At 47.0% G+C, this 17145-nt stretch overlaps 1 protein-coding gene and 1 long non-coding RNA gene across 4 annotated transcripts in view; one reads left to right on the top strand and one right to left on the bottom strand.

The window, feature by feature from the left end:
- Window positions 1-17145, top strand: part of C6H18orf63 (chromosome 6 C18orf63 homolog) — a 570510-nt gene that overhangs the window by 468550 nt on the left and 84815 nt on the right. For all 3 annotated transcript variants that reach the window (XM_077270092.1, XM_077270091.1, XM_077270093.1), the window contains one exon: window positions 3970-4079. In XM_077270092.1, coding sequence (XP_077126207.1) covers window positions 3970-4079 — 110 coding nt within the window. The remainder of the gene's footprint in view (window positions 1-3969; window positions 4080-17145) is intronic.
- Window positions 6629-7236, bottom strand: LOC143781189 (uncharacterized). The gene is made up of 3 exons (XR_013216610.1): window positions 7044-7236; window positions 6908-6960; window positions 6629-6782 (listed from the first exon to the last, which is right to left on the bottom strand). It is a non-coding gene; the product is annotated as an uncharacterized LOC143781189 (long non-coding RNA).

The following is a 17145-nucleotide window of genomic DNA, read 5'->3' as shown; positions in this document are numbered from 1 at the left end:
CCAATCAACATGCAGGAATTGTCTGCCACTCACTGTAATACCGAATCTATCTTTATTGTGGTATTACAGTGATTGGCTTGCCGCACAGTGTCATCAGGTCTATAAGAGACCTGGACCCGACCAGCTCGCCACATTCTGCTCCGGACTCAGCTAGTGTAGGGAGAGCTGCTGCTGAGATAGGGTCAGATTCTTACTTTTTTTTGTTAGTGTGGGTCTACTAGTATTCAATCCACAAATCCTAATAAATCAACAGTCCTTTTTAGGGCTAATTCGGGGGTACATAGAATGCAGTGCTAGGTAGGCAGGGGAGTCTATGTGCACATATCCACATCAGTGCAAGGCATGCTGGCACTGTATGTGAGTATATAGATCTCACTGCATACCTCTAAAACTCCATTACTGTCCGCTGCTGCATATTTTATATATACGTAGCTGCAGGTATCCGTGGCTAGGTTTTGTTTTTTTTGTTTTTTTGCACCTTATACCTGCTAATTTTATTAGAAAGAAAGCAATCCATAGCCCCCTTTTTTCTACATTTATTTGCTTGGTCACACTGCAGACGACAGCCATGCCATTTCCATATAAGAGAGTGAAAATCTAGCAATTTAAACATTTTTATTTGAGTGCGCAGAAAATTCTGGCCTTTTTTGGTACTATTATTTTTTGGAGTGTCTTACAACATTTTTGGACACCATTTTGCTGCCCAAAAAATCTGTAGCTGGCCCAAAAATATTTAGCTACAGTTCTTATATTTATCACTGTGATTTGTACGCCACACGCATCGCATATCATTGCGCTAAATATTTAACAATTTTAGTACTCCAATTTTTTTGTGTCAAATCCTACTCATTGACACAATTTTGGTGGGCCAAAAAACATCAAGGCCACATTTTTTCTCCGTCTGTCGCCTAGTCTATCTGTGGTCTCCAAATTCTTGCTTTTCAGGCATACATTCCACTTTTTTGTCTGTCTGCTACCCTTGTTCTATACATTTCTATACATTCTATATATTTTGTAGTTAAAAAAAAAAAACAGGCCACATATTGAAACAGTCTGTTATCTCTGTCAGATGCCCGGTGTATCTGTGGTGTCCAAATCCTCGCTTTGCAGGCATACATTGTATTTTTTTGTCTGCTAGCCTTGGTCTATACAGTATTTTGTGGATAAAAAAAATACAGGCCACATATTGAAACAGTCTGTTATTTCCATCAGATGCCTGGTGTATCTGTGGTGTCCAAATCCTTGCTTTGCAGGCATATATTGAATTTTTTGTCTGCTAGCCTTGGTCTATACAGTATTTTGTGGTTAATAAAATACAGCCCACATATTGAAACAGTCTGTTATCTCAGTCAGACGCCTGGTCTATCTGTGGTGTCCAATTCCTTGCTTCTCAGGCCTACATTCCAGTTTTTTGTCGGCTACCCTTGGTCTATACAGTATTTTGTGGATGCAAAAATACAGGCCACATATTGAAACAGTCTGTTATCTCAGTGAGAGGCTTAGTCTATCTGTGGTGTCCAAATCCTTGCTTTTCAGGCCTACATTCCAGTCTTTTGTCTGCTACTTTTGGTGTATACAGTATTTTGTTGTTTTCAAAATTTTTAAAAATACAGGCCACATATTGAAACAGTCTGTTATCTCAGCCACACACATCTGGTCTATCTGTGATCTCCAAATCTTTACTTTTTAGGCACACATTCCAGTTTTTGGTCTGCTAGCCTTGGTCTGTACAGTATTTGGTGGTTAAAAAAACACAGCCCACATATTGAAACAGTCTATTATCTTAGTCAGATGCCTGGTCTATCTGTGGAGTCCAAATCCTCGCTTTGCAGGCAAACATTACATTTTTTTTGTCTGCTAGCCTTGGTCTATACAGTATTTGGTGGTTAAAAAAATACAGCCCACATATTGAAACAGTTTGTTATCTCAGTCAGACGCCTGGTCTATCTGTGGTGTCCAAATAATTGCTTTTCAGGCATACATTCCACTTTTTGGTCTGCTACCCTTGGTCTCTACAGTATTTTGTAGTTAAAAATTACAGGCCACATATTGAAACAGTCTGTTATCTCCGTCAGATGCCCTGTCTATCTGTGGTGTCCAAATCCTTGCTTTGCAGGCACAAATTCCAGGTTTTGGTCTGCTACACTTGGTCTGTACAGTATTTTGTGGTTAAAAAAATTGAGCAAAATCCAGGCCACATATTGAAGCAGTCTGTTATCTCACTCAGGTTCCCGGTCTATCTGTGGTCTCCAAATACTTGCTTTTAAGGCATACTGATCACATATAAGTTTTCTCAAAATTAATACATTTGTATTGAACTTTTAAAATATTTCAGTAGTCCATTTAAAATGGACAAGGCAAGGGATGGGGAAGTGGACGTGATGCTGATGGTGCATGCAGAGGCCGAGGCCGTGGCCAAGCTGAAAGTGGGACACAACAAGTACCCACATCTTCTCGCTCGACCTTCCTATCCCAGTTTCTAGGGGACCGCAGCACACCACTATTGAAGCCAGAGCAGTGTGGAACGGTTGTTGGTTGGATAGCGGATAATGCTTCCAGTCACTTAGCCAAAACCACGTCTTCCACACGGTCAAGTCTGAGTAGCCGTGAGTGTGGACCTGATATTACTTACCTTGATCCTCCTTCCTCCCACCATGCCGAGTGCCCTGAGACAACTGATCCCGCACTTGGAGACTCTGAAGAGCTGTTCAGTTTTCCCTTTAAAGATTCCGGACTCTTGTCCGGTCAACTTGAAGTAGGGCAAGATGAGATCGCATGTAGCGATGCCCAAAGATTTGAGCAGCCACGGTCACACAAAAATATATATATAATTAAGGACCATGAGATTAGATGCAGTAAGTATGGTTTAATTGAGATTAATAAAGGAGTCTGTTATTTTTTTTAAATAAAGGACTTTATTCTCCCTGTGTCTTTATTTACCATATAACTATAGGATTAGTATGGAGAGGTGTCTTATAAACACCTCTCCATTACTAAGCCATGGGCTTGATGACACCTACACATAATACAAACGTGACATCAACCCCACAAATATTAACCCCACTTGCCATCGCTACAGGGCAAGAGCCGGGCTGCTGTTTTTAGGCTAGGGGGGCCTATATCAATGGCCCCTTAGCAGCCTGAGAATAACAGCCCCCAGCTGTGAGCTTTAGCAAGGCTGGTTGCCAAAAATAGGGGGACCCCATGCCGTTTTTTTAAATTATTTATTTAAATAATTTAAAAAACAGCATGGGGACCCCACTATTCTTGCTAACTAGCCTTGCTGAAGCTGACAGCTGAGGGTTGCAGCCCCCAGCTATGAGTTTTGTCTGCCTGGTTAGCAAAAATACAGGAGAACCCACGCCATTTTTTAAAAAATTATTATTTATTTACAGCGCAGGAGCGGCAGATGAAAACTCCCATTCGCCGCTCCTGCTCTCACTGTAATTAGCTGTAGCAGGTGTCAGATGATGTGAGCTGTAGTCCCATCAGCTGATACCAGTGACTGAAAGCAAAGTTTATACCTCCGATCACATCTGATTGCTCCCACTGTCTTTTGATAGCGTGGGAACCGCAGCTCTCTGACCTGCGGGGTGGATTTCCCCATTGATCAGGAGTGGTGTTTACCTCGTAGTCAAGCAAATGACAGCGCAGCAAACACTGGTTGATTGGGCAGCCGAACCCGAACAGTAACACGGACTTCCTGGTGAAGTCCGTGTTTGGTGTCCCTGCCCGAACAGTAGGTGTTCGGTACGGACGCCGAACTTTACTGTTCGGGTTCGCACATCGCTATTGATAAGTTACTGATTGCTGAGAGCTCCATTCATTGTCTATGGGACTGCCCGGACATAGCATTTTCATACATAACATTACATGAATAACCATTCCCTATTATTTAAGAAAAATGTATGCTATATTCTCTTTTAATCTAGCTGTGTGATTTTGCATGCTATTTCTTTTTCAATCTAGCTGTGTGATTTTGATGTTGCTTCGGAATGCTTTCAGAGTTCATTAACTTGGAATAGTTCATTTATAAGAAAAAAAAGCGGCTCAAGTAATTGGTGCTATGTCTTACCAAGGTAAGCTTTCAATAGCATGCATGCATCATATATTTAATCCAAAAATAAAAATGAGAAAATCCCATTGTTTGATTGTTAAATAATTAAATAGCATTTTATTGCATGCAATAAGTATTTGATCACCTACCAACCAGCAAGAATTCTCTCTCACATACCTGTTAGTTTTTCTTTAAGAAGCCCTTCTACTCTGCATTCATCATTACCTGTATTAATTGCACCTGTTTAAACTTGTTACCTGTATAAATATCGTAGTTACTTACCGATAACGGTATTTCTCTGATCCCATGATGGCACCACGGAGAGAGAGGGATCCGCCCTCAGGGACAGGAAACCTACAGGTGAAAAAGGCGGTACCTCTCTCCCACATCAGTTGGTGTACAGAGCCTTAACAGAACTTCAGCTGTAACTTAAATGGTTATCAAACAAAAATATTTTAATTTTAGGCTTATCAGAGGCACTGCGTGACTAAATATTAATAACTAATACTAGTGTGCACACCCACACGTGAAGGGAGGGAATGTACGGGTGCCGTCATGGGATCAGAGAAATACCGTTATCGGTAAGTAACTACGATATTCTCTTTCCCCCATGACGGCACCACGGAGAGAATTTCATAGAATGTACATTAGGGGGGACCACTGCCTCCAGTACCCTTCTGCCAAAGGTGAGGTCTGAAGAAGAAATCAGATCTAGTTGGTAGTGTTTAAAAAATTTAGAGGGAGAAGACCAAGTGGCTGCTCTACATATCTGCTCAATTGATGCTCCCTCTCTCTCTGCCCAGGAGGTCGCCACTGATCTGGTCGAATGAGCTCTGACCCCTTCTGGAATGGCTTCATTACAGGAAGAGTACGAAAGGATGATGGCATCCCTTATCCATCTCACCAGTGTGGCCTTCGATGCTTTATGTCCTTTGTTTGGACCCTGAAAGCACACAGAGATCTATCCCTCCTACACTCCCTCGTAGCTGACAGCAGGGCCGTATTTAGAGTTTCTGCTGCCCTAGGCACTTTTCGTGCTGCCTCCCCCATTGGCGAGTATGACTAATGCAGACTCTATCGGCAGTGACTTAGGCTACTTTCACATCAGCGATTTTTGACATTTGCGGCAGATCCGGCAGTTTTTCCGCATCCGTAACGGATCACTTATGACAACACTGTGTTCGGCCTCATTCATTCCCTATGGGACTTGCGGCACTTGCGGTTTTGCTGCGATCCGGCAAATGCGGTACTTGCAGCAACAGGAAAAAAAAATGCTGCTAGCAGTGTTTTTTTTTTGTCTCGCCTCAAGTGCCGCACATGTCCACAAGTCCCATAGGGAATGAATGAGGCCGAACGCAGAGTGGCCGGCCCGTAAGTGATATGTTACGCGACAGATGCGGAAAAACTGCAGTGTCTGCCGCGAACGGAGAAAATCGCTGATGTGAAAGTAGCCTTAGCAAACCTTTCCATTAGTTGTCATGTGAGAATCTGGTGGATCTCATACACAGTACATAGTCAGTTGATTCTGCCACGGTTGCACGGTTTGGCTGACAGATTTTTAAGGGCAACCTGTCAGTCGATTCATACTACCAAAACCACGGGCAGCATCAGTCAGACTGCAAACAGGGACGTTTATCTCTGCAATGCTCGGACGTTTCAGAGAGAATAGTGTGAAGAGCTGGATGGGTAATTTAGTGAGAGAACGGACTAATCTGTTGCTATCGTCTGTGGGCTTCTCACTCCATGTCTCTAGATCAGGGGTGGGCAATTTATTTCCCCGAGGGGCCAGATGAAAGACCATGACTGTTGTGGAGCATGAAATAGCATGAAAATAATTCTACTCAATATTAATTAGTATTAATTGTATCACTTAATATTGAGAATTAAGTATGCTGACACCCGCTATATATCTTTAAACCCCCCGCAGCCCCTTATATACAGCATGAGCCCCACACAGCCTCCCCATATACAGCATGAGACCAGCCTCTCATCTCCTCAGCAGCCTCCCCTCTCCAGCCTCTCATCCCCTCTCCTCAGCAGCCTCCCCTCACCAGCCTCTCATCTCCTCCCCTCAGCAGCCTCCCCTCACCAGCCTCTCATCTCCTCCCCTCAGCAGCCTCCCCTCACCAGCCTCTCATCCCCTCTCCTCAGCAGCCTCCCCACACCAGCCTCTCATCTCCTCTCCTTTCCAGCCTCTCATCTCCTCTCCTTACCAGCCTCTCCTCACCAGCCTCTCCTCTCCTTAGCAGCCTCCCAACACCAGCCTCTCATCTCCTCTCCTTTCCAGCCTCTCATCTCCTCTCCTTTCCAGCCTCTCATCTCCTCTCCTTTCCAGCCTCTCATCTCCTCTCCTTTCCAGCCTCTCATCTCCTCTCCTTTCCAGCCTCTCATCTCCTCTCCTTTCCAGCCTCTCATCTCCTCTCCTTTCCAGCCTCTCATCTCCTCTCCTCAGAAGCCTCCCCACACCAGCCTCTCATCTCCTCTCCTCAGAAGCCTCTCATCTCCTCAGCAGCCTCCCCCACCAGCCTCTCATCTCTCCTTACCAGCCTCTCATCTCCTCCCCTTACCAGCCTCCCCTCTGCTCACTCACATCAGCAGACTCCCATCTCCTCTCTCACCTCACTCCTCTCTGCAGCTTCCTGAGTCCTCACACACTGCCCGCCTCCTCTCCCTGCTCACCGCCGACTTCAGTATCGTCTCCCACAAACATGTCCGTCCTGCTTCTCTACAAAAAAGCAAAATGTCTTCCAGCTTGAAACGTGTAAATCACCAGAATCTGTGTCTCCCCTGTATGTGCATGCTGAGACTTATAGTGCCACAGCAGCTGAGACAGGACAGAAGGGCTCTTACCTGCAGACAGCAGCCATGGACCTTAGCAGGGTCCCCCCTCTGACAGGCAACATCTGAGGGGGCAGACAAGCACAGAGGTGAGACCCCCAATATCCCCAGACCCCCCTGATGCTCCCTGTACAAACCCCCCAGTCACCTTCTCACCACATGGGGGACAGTACTGGCAGAGCACAAGAAGTGCAGCACTGAAACACTTCCCCCGCAGATGACACAGAAAGGTTCCTTGTTACCGAGGAGACAGGAAATCCTCGGGCTGACAGCAGTTAACTCCTTACTGTCTGTGCCGTCACCTGCGGAGTATTCCTGAGGGCTCTCACACCTCCAGTCTGCTCCAGTGCTCCTACATAAGAGCGCGCAGCGTGTCACATAACCCGCGTCAGGACCGTGATACACTTGGGCCTGCTGCTTAAAGGTACAGCACCCATTTCTGCCCCATACAGTAGTCAGGGCTGTAATGCCCTGATGGCGGCCCTGCGCCCGAGACCCCCTCCCCCCGCAGCAGCCAAGACGGAGGTGGGTGGGTGGGGCCAGGGGTGAACCTAGCCTCTATGCTGCCTGAGGCGAACTGCAAAATGGCGCCCCCCCCCCCATAGTAAAATCAGTATAAATAAATCTGGTTTACTCTTTACTTACATTCAATTTACATTACATTTACTCTTTACATGCATTCAGTAGTTTGAAGTCACATAGAGTGCAGAAATATGTCTACAACCCTGAACACCCCTTTAATTGCTACGTACTGTAGATCTGTATCCAGATGTACGATAAATAATAATGATTGCAGGGGCCTTCACCATTTGACCCCCACTAATCACAGGCTGCAGTGGTCGTACTATTATGTACAGCAAATGACTGTGAGGTCAGTGATTGGCTGCAGCGGTCATGTAAATAATGCACAGGTCGACATCACTTTTGGTACCAGAGGGGAACACCGACACAAATGAGAATCACTAAATAATGTAATAGGGGGTTTTCAATTTTATTTTTTAAGACCATCCCTTACTCTTTTGAAAATTTGGCAAAATAAGAGAAAATTAAAGCCCACAACTGTCAGGTGACTGGCACAGGCCCCCCTTCAGAGAAGCGTCTAAGGCTATGTGCACACATTGCGGGTCCGCCGCTGTGGGTCCGCAGCGGTTTCCCATGCGTTTACAGTACAATGTAAACCTATGGAAAACGGAATCCGCAGTGCACATGCTGCGGAAAAATCGTGCGGAAACGCTGCGGTTTACATTCCGCAGCGTGTCAATTCTTTGTGCGGTTTCTGCAGCGGTTTACACCTGCTCCATAATGGGAATCTGCAGGTGTAAAACCGCAGGTGAAATCCGCACAAAATCCGCAAAAAAAAAAAAAAACACAGTAAACCCGTGGTAAAACGCAGTGCCTTTTACCTGCGGATTTCTGAAATCCTCTGCGGAAAAATCCGCAGCCCTCAAAAATACATGTGCACATAGCCTCACAGTCACCTGACCGCTGCAGTTAATCACAGGTTTTATCTGTTCTGTGACATCCAGATGGTGCAGTCATCACTTCCAGAACCGCTGTCGACCACCAGAGAGGTCTGTGGCTGAATTCCTGGGGGTGACAGGAGGGCAATATCTCTCTGTGTAGGATTTATTTTAAATAAACTAGTATGTATATACTGTATATTTCCCCATCTCAGACAACCCCTTTAATGCCAGGCAGGATACAATACAAACATAACACATCCTCTTCTATTTACCTTCATGGTCACACAGTCTCCTGCTGCCTGCGGCTCCTGTGCTTACCTGGTGTGTACCAAAGAGGGCACACAGCAGGCAGCCAGGGGGGACTGGTACCATTGTCATATTAAGGAAGCAATTTATGACGTCGGATTTACCCTGCTGGCATCACTGCTATATTCTAGTGACAGTGACAAGCGCATAATACCAGGGGCATAGGAGAATAGATGGGGGCACGAGAGAACAGAGGGGGGGGGCACGAGAGAATTACAGTGACGGTTGCGCACTCTAATTGTGAATATAGGGGAACCTCAGAATATGACCTCGCTGTTATTGAAAATAAATCTATATACAAAAACGAACACTGATTTTACCGCCATATTGTGACAATATGCAACTCTGATGGTCGCAATACTCTGAGTGCCCCTATAACAATACAATAATGCTGAAGTGCCCACTTTACATTTAATAATGTCTCCTAAGTCCCTCATGTACTGCTCCATTATACACAGTATGGTGAGCTCAAAGCTTCCATATACACTGTATAAGGCCCCCACAACTCCCCTATACACAGTATGATGGGCCCACAGCTCCTCTATACACAGTATGATGGGCCCACAGCTCCCTTATACACAGTATGATGGGCCCGCAGCTCCCTTATACACAGTATGATGGGCCCGCAGCTCCCTTATACACAGTATGATGGGCCCGCAGCTCCCTTATACACAGTATGAGCCCACAGCTCCCTTATCACAGTATGATGGGCCCGCAGCTCCCTTATACACAGTATGATGGGCCCGCAGCTCCCTTATACACAGTATGAGCCCGCAGCTCCCTTATACACAGTATGAGCCCGCAGCTCCCTTATACACAGTATGAGCTCGCAGCTCCCTTATACACAGTATGAGCCCGCAGCTCCCTTATCACAGTACGATGAGCCCACAGCTCCCTTACCACAGTATGATGGGCCCACAGCTTCCTTATACACAGTATGATGGGCCCACAGCTCCCTTATACACAGTATGATGGGCCCGCAGCTCTCTTATACCCAGTATGATGGGCCCGCAGCTCCCTTATACACAGTATGAGCCCGCAGCTCCCTTATCACAGTATGATGAGCCCACAGCTCCCTTACCACAGTATGATGGGCCCGTAGCTTCCTCATACACAGTATGATGAGCCCACAGCTCCCTTACCACAGTATGATGGGCCCGCAGCTCCCTTATACACAGTATGATGGGCCCGCAGCTCCCTTATACACAGTATGATGGGCCCGCAGCTCCCTGTCATGATTTGGCAGTCTGCAGTCACATAAAGTGACTGCAGACATATATTCCAAACCTTTATCAACTTTATAGTATTAAATTGCTTATTATTAAATTATTAAAGCACCACTCTAGCAGGGTTTTTTTCCACCGCTGGAGTGGTGCTTTAAGCGCAGGTCCCCATTCCCAGTCATTTACTCATCCTCCGGTGTATTCACTATTTTGTGGCACGCTCAAACTTGTGAGTGGGGCTTCTGACTGGCCAGAAGTGAGAAGCTATGTCACAAGCGCTCAATGTAAGACTATGAGGCTATGTGCCCACGTTGCGGATTCGTATGCACATTTTTCCCGCACAGTTTTTGCAAAATCCACAGGTAAAATGTGCTGCGTTTTACATGCGTATTTACCGCGGATTTCCTGCTTTTATGTGAGGATTTTGCCTGCGTTTTTACACCTGCGGATTCCTATACAGGAGCAGGTGTAAAATGCTGCGGAATCCGCACAAAGAATTGACATGCTGCGGAAAATACAAAGCAGCGTTTCCGTGTGGTATTTTCAACACCATGGGCACTGCGGATTTGGTTTTCCATAGGTTTACATGGCACTGTACAACGCATGGAAAACTGCTACGAATCCGCAGCCAAATCCGCACCGTGTGCACATAGCCTGAGAGTGAGAAAGAGGCCAGAACGAGGCTCCCACAGACTCACACTGATTAGTGACCTCTGCGCCGCTTCATGAAACACTGGAGCCTCGGACAGGCCACAAACTGCAGGAGACGGAGCTGAGGGGAGACAAAAACAGATGAAAACGCCAGAAGGTGAGTATCAGACAGGAGGCAGGGGACGCGGATTTTCAGCACCGCTCCAGCAATGAAATAAATAATAATGCTGGAGTGGTGCTGTAAATGTGATGCAGCTCTTGGTTACTGTATGCGGCTCCTTATACTAATACTCATAAAAGACCCAGGTGGCACGTATCAAAAGCCCCCTACCATCCCCCCATCTCCAGCCTCCCCAGACAGCAAATATTACATGATGGAGCACATATAATATCATAATTAAACATTATAATATTCAGCCCCAATACCCCCATCATCTCACATCCACCCCTCGGTGCCCTGTCCCACTTCATCCACCTTCAGCCCCCACAACACCCCCATGGTCTCACATTTACCCCCCAGTGCCCTGCCTCCCCTCCCCCACTTCAGCACCCAATACCCCCATCATCTTTCATTCACCCCATCAGTGCCCTGTCCCCCTCACCCACTTTCAGCGCCCACAACACCCCCATAGTCTCACATTCACCCCCCAGTGCCCTGTCTCCCTCCCCCACAATACCCCCATGGTCTCACATCCACCCCCTCATTACCCTGTCCCCCCTCACCCACTTTCAGCCCCCACAATACCTCAATGGTCTCACATTCACATCACAGTGACATACCTGAATTTAATAAGCCTAAAATGTTCCATCCCCAGCACTTACTGATAACGTTTGCAGACAGGACCAGGAAGTGTCTAGGTGAAATGCAACATGTGGGCACTAGGACCCAGAGTGCCTGAGCCAATCCCAGCGTGCACAGAGGGAAGAACTGCAGCCGGGGAAAAGCTTCATGATCAGGTCAGAAGGGGCGAAACCATTCACTGCAGGGGGGAGACTCTGCAGCCGGCCACTGTGCTAGCAGCCTGCAGAGTCTCCGTCAGATGGGAGCAGAGCAGACATTATACTGCTCTGCTCCTATGCTGTGTTCTGTATGTCACAGAAGTGGCCCTGGCTCCCGGTGGGCCCCTTCATGTGACAGGGCCCGGGCGATGGCCCCCTCCAGTCGCTACGCTACTGTGTAGCAGGCAAGCAGCCACAGTCCCCGCCCACAGGCTGTGCTTAGTTAGTTCAAGTAGCTTGTCTCCCTGGCTGCCTGGGCATGCTTATGGCTACTGCTAGTACCTACCCGGCACATCTGATCTGACTGCAGGGGGCGGCGCTGCGCTGCCGCCCCCTGTTTTGAGGGACTGGATGCCACTAGAGGTGAAGTGCTCAACTCACCTCATTATAGCGGCGCCCCTGGGTGGGGCGACCCCGGACTTTCAAAAAAAAAAAAAAAAAAAATTTTTTTTTCTTAAACTTGCTCAGGTGCCGCCCCCTGCATTGTCCCCGCCCTAGGCATGTGCCCTCGAGTGCCTAGTGGCAAATACGGCCCTGGCTGACAGGTATTGGATTAAGCATCTTTTAACATCTAGTGTGTGTAGGAGTTCTTCCTATTTCTGGGGTTTGAACAGAAATAGGGCAGAGAGATTTCCTGAGAGCTATGGAAACGAGATGCCACTTTAGGAAGATAGGATGGGTCAGTCTTAAGGACTACACTGTCATCTAGTGGTTAGAGGCAGGTACGCTGATAAAGCCTACATATCATTAATTCTGCGAGCTGACGTTAGTGCTACAAGGAGAGAGGTTTTGAGGGATACTATTTTTTAAAGAGGCTTGTGACAAAGGCTCAAAGGGTGCTTTAGTCAGTGCAGAAAGTACTAAGTTTAGATCCCAGGGAGGTGTAGTGTGGTGGACAACTGATCTAGATCTATTTGAGGCCTTAATAAATCTCTTTATCAAGCGATTTCCCGCTAAGTCGCAGTTGTAAAGGGCGCCTAGCGCTGCCACTTGAACTTTAAGTGTGCTTGTTGCTAAGCCTTTTTCCAGCTCTTTCTGAAGGAACTGTAGCACTTTCTGAATTGGAATCTCCTCAGATAAACTGGCACCCGAAACTGACAAAAATTTCCTCCAAACCTTTCCATATGCCCTAGTAGTCACTAGTTTTCTACTTGACAGGAGAGTAGAAACTAGGTTTGAAGAGAATCCTCTCTTGGTTCGAAGCTGCCTTTCAAATTCCAGGCTGTCATATGCAAGTTCTCTACTTGCAGATGATTTAACGGCCCCTGACACAGAAGGTTCGGGATATCTGGAAGAACTCAAGGGTCTGCTATGGACATTATCCGTAGCCACAGAAACCATGCTCTTTTCGGCCAAAAGGGAGCTATCATGATCACCCTTGCTCTGTCCTCCCGAATCTTCCTCAACACTAAGGGAATTAGCGCTATTGGGGGAAAGGCATAGGCTAGATGAAAATCCCATGGAATTGAAAAGGCGTCTAGGGTCACTGAGCTCTCCCATGGGTTGATTGAACAGAAGGCACAAGTCTTCCGGTTTTGGCTGTTTGCAAATAGATCTATCTCCGGGAGACCCCAAAGCTCTACTATGTGATTGAATACTGCCTGGTTCAATTCCCACTCCCCTTGCTTCATCTGTGTTCGACTTAAAAAATCTGCAGCCCGATTTTCTGTCCCTTTAATATGAAGGGCTGTCAGTGAAGGCAAATTGGTCTCTGCTAACAACAAGATAGATTTTGCTACCTCCATCAGTGATCGAGATCTCGTGCCCCCTGGTGATTCAAGTATGCTACCATCACCCTGTTGTCTGAGAGCATTCTTACGTGGTGGGAATGGAGGAAGACTAGGACGTGGTTGAGCGCACATTTCACTGCCAGAAGCTCTTTCATGTTCGAGGAAACTAGTTTTTCCTCCTCCGACCATGGCCCCTGAGCAATTTGATTGTCTAAATGAGCCCCCGACCCCAAGGACTCGAGTCGGTGGTCAGTGTTATAGATATCGGCCATACCCACGGAACACCTCTGGTTAGGTTGTCTGGATCCACCCACCATGCTAGGGAACGTATTGTTTGTGAGGAGATTTTTAAGCGCTTTTCTAAATCCCCCTTTAAGCGAGCTTCTGCTTCTAGTATCTCCCACTGGAGATCTCTGGTATGACTCTGGGCCCAATGGACCGCAGGAATACAGGCTGCCATTGATCCCAGTATGGACATTGCCTTGCGCAAGGTGATGACTGGGGATCCCTTCAGTTGTGCTACCAGTTGAATCATGTTTGAAATGTTTTCCCCCCGAGAGACGGCATTCTTACCTGATTGAGTCTATCATTATCCCTAAGTACTGTTGTACTTGGGTTGGGACAATTCTGGACTTTGCTAGGTTCAACATCCAACCTTGATTTGTCAGTAGTGTTGAGTAGTGTTGAGCATTCCGATACCGCAAGTATCGGGTATCGGCCGATATTTGCTGTATCGGAATTCCGATACCGAGATCCGATACTTTTGTGGTATCGGGTATCGGTATCGAAACAACATTAATGTGTAAAATACAACATTAATGTGTAAAATAAAGAATTAAAATAAAAAATATTGCTATACTCACCTCTCCGACGCAGCCTGGGCCTCACCGAGGGAACCGGCAGCGTTCTTTGCTTAAAATGCGCGCTTTTCCTTCCTTCCGTGACGTCACGGCTTCTGATTGGTCGCGTGCCGCCCATGTGACCGCGACGCGACCAATCACAGCAAGCCGTGACGTAATTTTCAGGTCCTTCTAGGCATTCAGTATTTTAAAATTATGTTCCGGCTTTGTGATTGGTCGCGTCGCGGTCACATGGGCGACGCGACCAATCACAAGCCGTGACGTCACGGGAGGCAGGAAACGCGCGCATTTTTAAAATTACGTCGCGGCTTGTGATTGGTTGCGTGCCGCCCATGTGACCGCGACGCGACCAATCACAGCAAGCCGTGACGTAATTTCAGGTCCTGAATGCAGAAATAGGCATCAGGACCTGAAATTACGTCACGGCTTGCTGTGATTGGTCGCGTCGCCCATGTGACCGCGACGCGACCAATCACAAAGCCGGAACGTAATTTTAAAATACTGAATGCCTAGAAGGACCTGAAAATTACGTCACGGCTTGCTGTGATTGGTCGCGTCGCGGCCACATGGGCGGCACGCGACCAATCAGAAGCCGTGACGTCACGGAAGGAAGGAAAAGCGCGCATTTTAAGCAAAGAACGCTGCCGGTTCCCTCGGTGAGGCCCAGGCTGCGTCGGAGAGGTGAGTATAGCAATATTTTTTATTTTAATTCTTTATTTTACACATTAATATGGTTCCCAGGGCCTGAAGGAGAGTTTCCTCTCCTTCAGACCCTGGGAACCATCAGGAATACCGTCCGATACATGAGTCCCATTGACTTGTATTGGTATCGGGTATCGGTATCGGATTAGATCCGATACTTTGCCGGTATCGGCCGATACTTTCCGATACCGATACTTTCAAGTATCGGACGGTATCGCTCAACACTAGTGTTGAGCATTCCGATACCGCAAGTATCGGGTATCGGCCGATACTTGCGGGTATCGGAATTCCGATACCGAGATCCGATACTTTTGTGGTATCGGGTATCGGTATCGAAAGAACATTAATGTGTAAAAGAAAGAATTAAAATAAAAAATATTGCTATACTCACCTCTCGACGCAGCCTGGACCTCACCGAGGGAACCGGCAGCGTTCTTTGCTTAAAATGCGCGCGTTTACTTCCTTCCGTGACGTCACGGCTTGTGATTGGTCGCGTGCCGCCCATGTGGCCGCGACGCGACCAATCACAGCAAGCCGTGACGTAATTTTCAGGTCCTGAATGCCTAATTCTAGGCATTCAGGATTTTAAAATTACGTTCCGGCTTGTGATTGGTCGCGTCGCGGTCACATGGGCGACGCGACCAATCACAAGCCGTGACGTCACGGGAGGCAGGAAACGCGCGCATTTTAAAATTACGTCACGGCTTGCTGTGATTGGTCGCGTTGCGGTCACATGGGCGGCACGCAACCAATCACAAGCCGTGACGTAATTTTAAAATGAGCGCGTTTCCTGCCTCCCGTGACGTCACGGCTTGTGATTGGTCGCGTCGCCCATGTGACCGCGACGCGACCAATCACAAGCCGGAACGTAATTTTAAAATCCTGAATGCCTAGAATTAGGCATTCAGGACCTGAAAATTACATCACGGCTTGCTGTGATTGGTCGCGTCGCGGCCACATGGGCGGCACGCGACCAATCACAAGCCGTGACATCACGGAAGGAAATAAACGCGCGCATTTTAAGCAAAGAAGGCTGCCGGTTCCCTCAGTGAGGTCCAGGCTGCGTCGGAGAGGTGAGTATAGCAATATTTTTTATTTTAATTCTTTCTTTTACACATTAATATGGATCCCAGGGCCTGAAGGAGAGTTTCCTCTCCTTCAGACCCTGGGAACCATCAGGGATACCGTCCGATATTTGAGTCCCATTGACTTGTATTGGTATCGGGTATCGGTATCGGATTAGATCCGATACTTTGCCGGTATCGGCCGATACTTTCCGATACCGATACTTTCAAGTATCGGACGGTATCGCTCAACACTATTTGTCAGGGATGTCATCACTTTGTCCAACTGTTGACTACAATGGAGGGAGGATTCGCCGATTACCAAGAGGTCGTCCAGATATGGAACTATTAATATAGTTTGCTCTCTTATGTGAGCCATGACCTCTGCCATTAGTTTTGTAAACATCCTCCGGACTATGGTTAGGCCGAAGGGAGGGGCCCTGAATTGGCAATGTTTTAGTTCCCCTAGCATTAATACCGCCACTCTGAGGAATTTTTGGTGATCCGGGTGGATTGGCACATGGTAATATGCGTCTTTTAAATCGATGACAGTCATAAAACAAGACGGATAAAGCGTTCTCACACAGGTTTTTATTGTCTCCATTTTGAAACTTTGAGTTACTAGGTACTTGTTTAGTTTTTTCTAATTTATGATTGTCCTGAAAGTTCCATCCGGTTTTGTTCAAAGAAATACAAGGAAGTAGAATCCCGTTCCTTTCTCCTGGTCTGGGACTTCCTGCAGAACATTCTTTGTTAAAAGACTCTGTATCTCTTTTTGAAGGCCCAGTTGTTCGGCCTCTACTTTCCTTTGTGGTGTCATGATAAAGTGATGAGATGGCATCGTTTGGAACTTCAGCTTCAGCCCTGTTTTTATTATATTTATTATCCATACACTCCCGGATATTTTTTCCCAGGCTGGAAGAAAGTGCGTCAACCTCCCTCCCACCTGGGGCACACCTTCATTGGGCCTGTTTTTTGTTATCAGGTTTGTTGAACATGAAGCCTTTTCCCTTAAATTTTTTATCCTCCCATCCTTCTTTTTGATTTTTAGGGGGCCTTCTACGCATACATTTTCTGCTCCGAAAAGGCCGTCTATAGGATTGGTTGGGAAACCCCGGACAAGCTTTTTTCTTGTCCCCTGCTTTCTCAAGAATGTCATCTAGGGTAGGCTCAAATAAAAATTATCCTTCGCAGGTAATGGAGCATAGTTTGGCTTTCGTTTGTAGGACTCCTGGCCAACACTTGAGCCATA

This window comes from Ranitomeya variabilis, chromosome 6, assembly GCF_051348905.1.
Source record: "Ranitomeya variabilis isolate aRanVar5 chromosome 6, aRanVar5.hap1, whole genome shotgun sequence".
Taxonomy (NCBI): Eukaryota; Metazoa; Chordata; class Amphibia; order Anura; family Dendrobatidae; genus Ranitomeya; species Ranitomeya variabilis.
The sequence above is the reverse complement of the archived record's forward strand: the minus strand, read 5'-3'. Positions and strand labels throughout refer to the sequence as shown.